This window comes from Nicotiana tabacum, chromosome 6, assembly GCF_000715075.1.
Source record: "Nicotiana tabacum cultivar K326 chromosome 6, ASM71507v2, whole genome shotgun sequence".
NCBI lineage: Eukaryota > Viridiplantae > Streptophyta > Magnoliopsida > Solanales > Solanaceae > Nicotiana > Nicotiana tabacum.
The window spans coordinates 109374734-109384679 of record NC_134085.1 but is presented as its reverse complement, the minus strand read 5'-3'; the positions used below and the strand labels follow the sequence as shown (position 1 = coordinate 109384679).

Here is a 9946-nt window from a genome sequence, read left to right as displayed (position 1 = left end):
TGCATTTACTGAGCTCCTCCTTACTTGGTAGTGCATCTTTCCTAAATGAATCATTTGCCCTTCCACGGGAAGTCCTGAACGCACAAAATGTGCCTCTTCTATTAAAAATTTACTTTTCTATACTAGAGAAAACCAATAGGACTTCAACGACCATAAGATCACTTGATTCAACTTTTGATACTACGATTAAAACTGTGATCTTTCAGCCTATTGGTGTCGCAAATTCTCATGATATGGTTTAACTTTTTAACTACATACTGATCCTATGTACTATACTGCGCTAGCTTCTTCATTCCTGGAAAATATTGGCATGCTTAATTTGGGTGACAAATTTAAGGTTATATAGACTCCATTTGACAAGGAAATCAACTATTTATAGGGACACATAACGTTATAAGACTGAAATGCTATCACACGTCTTTCTTTTATATCTTCATAATTGAAGAGGAACCCCTTCAATTCTAAGAATTATACTTGCCTCCTTTCAAGTATAATGTCATTACATTAGACCAAATGAAAAAGGAAATCAAATATGGCGTTACAAGCAACGACACAAATGTTATAATACTTTCACAACATTAATGTCTTCTGTTTTCAAAAATGACACCGAGGATTCCAAAACGACGCAAAACAGAACAAAAAATTTGCAAGTTCTTAGGTTAGGAAATTGTGACTTACATACAGATTGCAAGGATATTTTCTTTCTTTCTATTTTTTGAGAAGTAATACAGGGAATATATTCTCTTCATAATATAATTAAAAAATCAATTTATGTACGATATGGGATTAGGAGATTATCTCACCCCACAAATTCCTTCCTCGTAGAGCCAGAACCAATGAAGAGTTAGCCTTTGCCTAATGCTGCATTCTCGCGGAAAACCATTACAGGGCAACCCCCAGAATCCAGAAGTGCAAAGCTGTGGAAAATGCCACTTGCATGGACAAGATATTTACTCTGGTCGGATGTAGTGTATCTAAAATAACTGGAAGAAAAGGCTAGTGGATCCATCACCAAAAGATCTTAGATCAGCTGGTCTGACCAATGCTCTGCACAGAGGGCAAGTTCTTTCCCTTTCAAACCTGAAGAGAAGGTGAACCCTTTTAGCTATTAGAAGCCACTAACTGGCAGCAAAATTTAGATATAAAACTTCCTCATTTAAATGATGCACACAGCAATAAGCAGCATCCATAAAACAAAGGAAAGAAGAGAAAAAATTTAAGTGGCACAAAGTATATAGCACGAGAGACAAAACCATCACAGCTTCAACATCAAAACAAATAGGCCAATTTACAAGAACGAAAAGAAAATGCATTACAAAGTTATCTGTGGTCAGCAAAATAGTAGTAGCAACGCCAATCACAATCTCCCAATGGACCACTAAGTCATTGGTTTGATTATACTACGAATCAGAGGAAGAGCAAACCCTACTTTGGGACTTTACATACTTCCTCTTAACAAATAATGGAAATTATAGCGTCAAAGTTCTCTATCCAAATTTTATTGTAATAACAGCAGAAGGGATTATCTAAAAATCAATCTCTATATGCATCACCTGTTTATAGTTTTTTCCATTTAAGTTAAATTTCTTGAGTAAGAGTTACCCCCTTCAAAACTATGGGAGTGACAAATAAGGTAATTGCCAACGCTAAAAATGAAGTCACTTCATATGGTCATAACACTCAGATGCTTGATAATTGGTTAAAACAGTTTCTGGTGAAAAGAAACTTCAATGGTGAAATTTATACTGGAGGTACAGTTCTTCACAGGGTGAACTGGTGATTTATAGCCCGTTTGGCCAAGCTGCAAAAATCAACTTATTTTGAGAAGTGCTTTTTTTCAAAAGTGCTTTTCTCAAAAGTACTTTTGATGAGAAGCAGTTTGTGTTTGGCTAATTAGTTTGAAAAGCACTTCTGAACAGCAATTAGTGTTTGGCCAAGCTTTAAAAAACTGCTTCTAAGTGTATTTTTCTCAAAAGTGCTTCTCAAAAAAGTGCTTTTGGAGAGAAGCTACTTTTTTCTGCTTCTCCAAAACTGCTTCTGCTTCTCCTCAAAAGCACTTTTTTTTCCTTCCAAAAGCTTGGCCAAACACCTCAATTTTTTGCCAAAACTGCTTTTGGCCAAAAAAAAGCACTTTTGGCCAAAAAGTAGCTTGGCCAAACAGGCTATTAGTCATAAAGATATTCCCATAAAAGATTAAAAAAATTAGAGCTACCCAAAAACCCCAAGAACTGTAGGAGTAGATGGGAGTCGTGAACTATCTATCAAATATTATATGTGACACTGGTATAAATCGCGACCACTGTCTTTTTCTTTTTCATCCCTTTTCCTGTTTCTCTGTTAGTCAAGTAAGACTTCACTAATACATGATATCCACCATTACCAAAACAACATGAGACTGAGTGCTAAATTACTATTTTGAATACACCAAAGGTCTCTCATTGCTAGCAAAATTGTTTCACTTATGTTGTCAGGTTAAGGTATTAATGATCTAGGTGACTAGTTCAGCAAAGCAAAGGATCTCATGCAATTGCAACAATCCCAGTTGCAGACGTTCTAATACGACACCGTTAAACTAGAGTCACCTAAGCATTCATTTATTTATTCCTTGGGCATTCCCTAGTAGGAGCCCACAAAGAAGGCATGGCTGTCAGTTACCCCTGCTACCCCTTTTGTTACGAGGTAACATTACTACCCTGATTTTCACAAAGTTATTGACTCCGAATTGACAACATTCTGGAGTAATGCCGACATTTTGTTAGAGAAAACAGTATAATGCACTTCGTAATGCATTTGTTCAACTAAAGGGTTTTCGTGAAGAAGTGCTTCAGATATATTTACCACTCTGAGACACAGTCTTCACAGAAGATGTGTTTGCAACGCAACAAAATTGGTGCATGCATCTTCTCCTGGCAAATAGCGCACAGATCGCCAGCCGCATTTACCTGCGTAGACATTTAAAACCAAGTATACAACAGTTGTCAAAGAAAGCTAGAAATCTTCAAGACATTGTAAAATGAAGCAAACAAATCTAGGGAATAGCTAGAAAAAGAGTACATTCCTGAAATTTGTAGCTTAAAACATCTAGTGACACTTTAACCCAAACATTCATTAAACTTGTCTCATAAAAATCTACCTGCTTATATTAAGCCAGAAATGGCTTTATATTCCAGAAGTTGATAGGAAGTGTAGAGAATTTCTGTGGGGCAGCACAACAGACAAGAAGAAGATATCCTGGTATAAAATTTGTTGCCCAAAGAAGCAAGGAGGACTAAACATTAAAGGATGCAAGTTATGGAACATAGCATCGGTTAATAAACTAATATGGCTAGTAATGGAGAAGAAAGATATCTTGTGGGTGAAATGGGTGAATGGGATTTATATGAATAATAGCAATGATTTCTGTACACAAACTCCTCCTAATGATAGTAATTGGTATTGGAGAAAATTGCATAAGATCAAACTAGGTATGGGAAGATAGTATAATGGGGGAGTGTATTGCTTAACCTCTAATAAGGAATACTCAGTCGCTAGAGGTTACTTGGATTTAATGGGGAAAGCAACAGAGATGGAAGCTGCTGAACTGATATGGAGCAGAATAGTACTGCCTAAGCACAGATTCTTATTGTGGTTGGCTGCACAGGATAGGTTACTGACAAAAGAAAGGATGCAGAGGATTGGTATTGGATGTGATAATACTAGATGTGGCATGTGTGAGGAGGATAAACTGGAAAATTCAACACATTTGTTCTATGAATGCAACTGGGCTGAAGAGGCATGGGAAATCTTACAACAATGGATTGATGTCAAGCTACAACACAGAGAAATAAAGGAAGCATTGGTCAGGATAAAGCATAAACACTAGAGCAGATTCAAGAAAGGAGTCATGGCCACAATATATGGAGCAATGATCAATCAAATCTGGATAGCAAGGAATCACAGGATATTTAGAGGGCAAAGTGTACATAGCAGTTTTTCTACAGCAAATTCAGACAGTAATTAGGGAGAGAATAGACGTGTATAGAGGATCAAAAAGTGGACAGAAGAATGTTTTTCTTATGCAGAAGTCGTGTAACTAGAGATACTTGAGGCTCAATAGCTCTGGCAACCTTCCTGGAAGGGAGACAAGACTATGAGTGCTCTTTAGGTGTATTGACTATTGAATTGTTATTTTGTTGGAATGGTAATATTTCACATGTGTTACCAAAAAGAAAATTATTTCTAGCTGAAAGTAATATCTTCTAGAAATATCAGAACTTTAATTCAACAAGTATTTCTCATTTTGATGATTCTAGATTTCAAGACAATTTTTTTTTCCTAGAGACATCCAAATTTTAACTCAACAAGTACTTCTAAATTTGCTAATTCTAGATTTCGGATAGAGTCTGCTCTCTTGACCAGGACATAGAACAAAGACGAAATACGGAAATATAGTTCTCTTTAGGTAACTGAAGCGAGGCTTATGCATGAAAAGGTTCCAGTCTTTGCCATGCCCTGCTTGTCTGGATGCATGAACAAGGGATGGAATGGACATCTCAATGTAGAAACAATGTCATCTACTTGGAGATTCACGGGTACTTTCCTTATAATTAAGCCAAATGAATGTTTTAATCAAAGTAATAATATGCATCATTTCATAATCATCTCAGAGAATTTTTCTATTGATCTGTTAATGTAAATCCTGTCAACACATTTAGTTTCCTTAGATGTTTACAAGTACTTGTTTTATATGTATGTGGGCGTACACATATACATAAAGGAAAACAAAGAATAGACTTTAGAACGTCAGTAAATGCTGGTAATACAGCTTTGCTTTATCAAGTCAGAAGCACTTAGGCAAAGCTGATTAAAAAGCTAAAACTGATCAACGATTATAGTAATATAGTAATATTGTTGCTCCAGCACTCTAGAGTCTAGAGAAGCCATGGGAAGTTCAAGGAAATGATAATGAAACTTCTTATCAGACCAAATAAAAACGACAAAGAACAACAATCTTTGAACAGAACCTATCATTCTTCATGAAATATAGCTTTGACAAGTAAAAGTTTCAAATTTTTGACATCTCCTTGTTGTATCTATCATTGCTCCTAAGAATAAGTCTCAGGAGCTTTGCAAGCCAGTAAGTCAGTAACAATATGATACCTGCTCAGGTGTGGCATGAGACCCATAATGGACTTCCTTTTTGGACAATGCCTTCAAAGCAGTATAAAATGATTTTACCTAAACAGCATAAACTGAGTATGAGGGATACCGAAGGAACCATGCCAAAACATTTTTTTAACAAAAACATGAAGAAGATCTAGTAGGGTGGGAAGGGGTTCCCCACGAAAACTTGATATTACAAAGTAAGGAAAACCCAGATTCGGTCATGCAGCTTCAGTAGTTACAAAAAGACCCTACCTTCTCAACAATTGAGGTAAGCTTAAACGTCAAGTACAGCCCCGTTGTCAGCGATGAAAAAAGGCTTCCGTAATCCTTATTGAGAAAGAATCTATACCAAACAGGAGTTGGTAACAATCCACGATATAACAACAGTGTGTACTCCACCAGAGTCAGCATTTGACCCTACAAGACCAATACAGTTCACTTTTCTTGCAAAGATGAATAGAGAAAATCAATAAATTACCACATAGGAATCTGCTTAACAGTCTACCTGTCTTCGGAAATTGTGGCCCCTGCCATTCTTGTAATACATAAGCAGCACTAACTTCAAAGCCATTGCTGCCTGACGCACCATTGTATCTGGAATCAACAACAGTTAAGACAAAGGTGAGGATCAAATCAATACTCTGTCCAATGATTACCCCCGAAAGGAGGTAGAGAACCTTTGGCACAACCTTGCATTAAGCCCTATTTCAAGTGCACGCTCCATTAAACTGAGGAGAAAATATTTCCCTTTTTTCTCTTTTTGGATAACCTAGGTGTCGGACCGGCTTGCGCACACCTCGCCTAATTCCACGAGATATCTGCTACCTCCCACCAGCACAGGTACCCCGTAACTCTATCCACCAAGGCTTGGATAGATGGAAAGAAATCATAACAACAAAAGAGGATAGAGAAAAACTGGCACACCCTACTAAGACCTTATTTCAATTACATACTTCATTAAAACTGACACAAAAGATCAGTCTAATATAGAAAGAGAAACGCTAGAAAGAATGAACCATGAACAGAGGCCCTTAGTGGTGTCCGAAAAAGGGCCACAGCCACACAGCAAATTGCTGCTAGGCAATATTTCATATCGTGTCAGGATTCCATGAATGAATTTACTTTCTTCTTCCTTCTCCGTTCCTTTGTTTTTCATAAAAGAGAAATGAATTACAGAAATCAGTGAATGAAATAAGGCGATAAAAAAAAAGACCTAGGAACGAGCAAGGAGGATTGGTTTCCCCACCTTAAAGTACCGAGCATTTCAGGGGTCTAGCTTGCTGATATAAAAACCGGAAGATTCAATTCAGTCCCAAGCATCCCTGGATCGAATCCTTAGTTAGAGAGAGGGGCTAAGCCTACGTAACGCTATGGGAACAGCCTTTTTTGTCCGCTTTTATCTGGGAGATCTGGCCCTATCTTTAGAGGTTCTTTTCTTTCTTTTTTCTCTTTCCATAAGTTTGGTAGGGTGGGGGAGAAGAAGGTATGGAGCTGGTTCAGAAGGAAAGAGGTTTTCCACTATATGATTGCCAGAAATAAACCTGACTACCGAACCCACAAGAAGGGAAAAAAAGAATAAACGCATTTGACTTTTCATTCAAGCGAGCACAAGAATGGCCAAAATCAGAAGAACATGTCAGATTTAAGCTATGAGTTCAAAAGCACCCGTTTTAATTCTTTAGTGTATTTATGCAATTGATAACAACACGTTGGGAGATTATTAGAAGGTCAACAGCATGTATACTCCATAATAACGTGTGAACAACAAATAGAAGTATTAGGCAGATCAAGAACCATACCATTTACCAGAATCATGAAAATAGCATGCCAGAAAGGTGGGATGACCTTCGGAGGAACCATAAGCAATGGATAGAAAAGGTCATCATTGCGATACCACCAGTAGATTCCAATAACATGAATGACGAAAACCACAAAATAACCAACAAGGACGTCTATCTTTCTCTCTCCCTGCAAAAGTCAGAATTCATAATGGCAGGACTCTCAGTTTTCCTTAATCTTTCTACTGATGATAGATGAAAATAGAAGTTGCATTGAAAGAAAAAGAAATCAGAATTCAGCAAATGGAGCGCATATTACACCTTTAATGCTGTCTGCTTCCGAAGAATGTCATTTGACTTGAACATGAAGGCAGTGATCCAAATTGTGACAAAGAAACCTGCAGTCCAAGAATTAGAATATAATGGCGAATGTGATTCAGCATAATCGAAAGTTAGCACGATATACATGTATATGATTATACAAAAAAAAAGCATGATATACATGAATCATGAAACAGGAAGAAATTTGCTTGGAAAATTGTGCATTTGTGCAATTTGGGTTGAACTTAATCACTGTTTTCTTCTCTTGGGAATAGTTTTTTTAACTTGAAAGTCTACCAAGGAAAAGGAAAAAGAAAAACCAAGCTTATCAAGCATGAGTCAATTTAAATAGTCAATAATGCTACTTCTACAGCAAACTTCATAATGCACTCTCCACATGACAAAGGCAACAAGTGGCCCCATCTACCTTCTTCTTATCTGATAAACTAAGCTTTTATCAAAATGCCACTCCAATCAAAGTGCCTTTCCGTTTTTTAAAGGCTTTTTAAGGTTCACTTGGTTTCATATGCACCACTCAGGGGAAAGGACCACCGGCAACTCTACTAAATCTTGTCATATAGCAAAAAAAATCACATATGCTGTGTAACATCTCTGGGAGAAGGTTCAGTAAATAATAAACATAAAGAAGGTGAAAGACAAAGGATCAGTTACGCCTTCATAGTCCATTTGAAATCCCTACATTTCAAACTGCATAAGCTAAACAAGCTTCAGTTACGAAGCAGTCCTCATCTTTCTATATATGTGGATAGGCAGAGAGCTTTAACTCTCCCTCAGTTTTCTTTGTTATACTTTAAAATTTCTTTCAGCAAAACCAAAAAACTGAAAGCAGCACATTGCCCTAATTGGTTACGAGCGGTCGTTAACATTACCACCTTCACTATTAAAACGCTTTCATATTCAACAGCTTCCATCAAAAATCACATATAAGTTCCTAACCAATTTCATGAGATTATCATTTATCCTGGCAATTGTCCTACAATATCTAGCTCAAATGATTGCAGTTATCAGTACATAGAAACACCAGAAAACAGTTAAAGAATAAATATCCCATGAAGGTTTCTGTAACACCAAGAGCTGATATGAGGATATCAAAGAATCTAATTAAAGACACTGGGGAGTTAAATCCCAAAATTCGTCAGTAATCGTCTAGGCAGTCAAGCCTAGGGCAAACACCAAGGCCGACAATGTAGCCATTCTATAGCCTCGATATATAAATTTATCATGAGAACTGAAGGCTACTCAGTTTGATGTGTATTCCTTTTTATCTGCCACAGCATACACATATATACAGTAATATGACTGCATATCACCCAAAAAAGTACATCTACACCTAAAATATTGAGTGGAACCTATTTTCTATTTACATCAAAAAGAGATTGCTAATAGCCACAGATACTGTAATTTGTGATTGACCATGACCGTTCAACACCCTTTTGAAATACAACATCGCCTAAGCCAGCCAACACACTACATACAAAGGTACAAACCCTTATTTCCCAAGCTATATCAATACTGAAACAATAACACCAGGTTCATCAAAAAATAATCGCATGCTCAGCTCACAAACTCAAACTAAGATTTCTCATATTCTTTTTGCATAAGCTAAACAACATTATCAGAGTAATATTAGTACAAAATTCTCAAAGTTTCATATACCTTGCAAATGCTGGCGGATGAAAACAAACAAGAGAAGCAAGGAAAATGGAAGAATCTGCTCAATCCACCTAGCCACTTGCTGTATATCAAATCTTTGGTACGCCGAATCCCTATTATTACTCCCAGCATCATCATCATCCTCAGCACTAACAGTAGGCGCCGTGGACGCGTCCACACCAGAACCCTCCCTCTCCTCAACAGAACCACTCCCCTCTCCCTCCCCACTATCCTCAACCTCAGTTATTCTAATTGAAACCTCCCCAGTACTACTATTACTATCTCCACTAACATTGCTATTAAAATTATCAGCTACAAGAGGCTCCGTTTCAGGGTTATCGGGTCGGACCCGAAGTAGTCCGGAATACTCAAGTAAAGTGGAAACTGGGGATTGGAAGAAGCGCAGTGGACTGAATTGAACTCCAAAAGTGGTCGAATTGGGAGATGTAGGAGAAATATTTGCATTTTCTGAACCATCCAAAGTATCCATCAGAAGAAAATAGGAAAAGTGTTAAACAGAGGTTTTTGTATAAATTGTATTGACCCAAGAATGAAGATTGTGGGTATTTTCTTGGAGATGAAGAATGGGATATTATGTGAATTTTCTGACACACAAGAAATGGTAGTAATAAAAGTCAGATGAGTGAGAAAGCTTAATAGAGTAGTTAATATTATTAAAACTAAAACCGAACAATGAAGAAAATAATACTACTATTGAACTTTAGATAATGACAGCGCAATAAAATATAAAATAGTATCTCGGGAGAGGGGTTTTAGGAAAGTGTAAAGAGGATGGCATTTAAACAATTAACGTGTAACGTAATCTTTCTTTTTGTTTGTTTGAGACAAATGAAGAAATAAAAAGTTTCTTTTTTTGCATTAAGATAAGAGCAAGTGTTTGTTGAATAAGAATTACATAACGGTCCCAATACTCAGACGCGGCGCTGGGTTATACGGTGCTGGTGCACATCTTTCAACTTGCTCTCTACAACCATAACACAAATACGGGTGCATCATTTAAATTTTAA

The 9946-nt window shown here is 37.0% G+C and overlaps 1 protein-coding gene across 1 annotated transcript; it reads right to left on the bottom strand.

The window, feature by feature from the left end:
* Positions 1–557: 557 nt before the first annotated feature.
* Positions 558–9551, bottom strand: LOC107773244 (uncharacterized). Its single transcript, XM_075255134.1, has 8 exons — positions 8922–9551; positions 7245–7321; positions 6945–7113; positions 5651–5739; positions 5398–5562; positions 5140–5217; positions 2839–2942; positions 558–1080 (listed from the first exon to the last, which is right to left on the bottom strand). Exons 1-8 carry the CDS (start codon positions 9406–9408, stop codon positions 975–977), a joined length of 1275 nt encoding a protein of 424 aa, XP_075111235.1. The 5' UTR covers positions 9409–9551; the 3' UTR covers positions 558–974.
* Positions 9552–9946: the final 395 nt, after the last annotated feature.

What these genes read in the sequence shown, in the direction of transcription:
- LOC107773244 (XM_075255134.1), bottom strand. Translation starts at nt 9,408, where the DNA reads ATGGATACTTTGGATGGTTCAGAAAATGCAAATATTTCTCCTACATCT. An exon ending in TTTCATGATTCTGGTAAATG is followed by an intron (nt 5,740 to 6,944) that starts GTATGGTTCTTG and finishes TGTTGATTCCAG; the next exon opens with ATACAATGGTGCGTCAGGCA. An exon ending in TTACCTCAATTGTTGAGAAG is followed by an intron (nt 5,218 to 5,397) that starts GTAGGGTCTTTT and finishes TATGCTGTTTAG; the next exon opens with GTAAAATCATTTTATACTGC.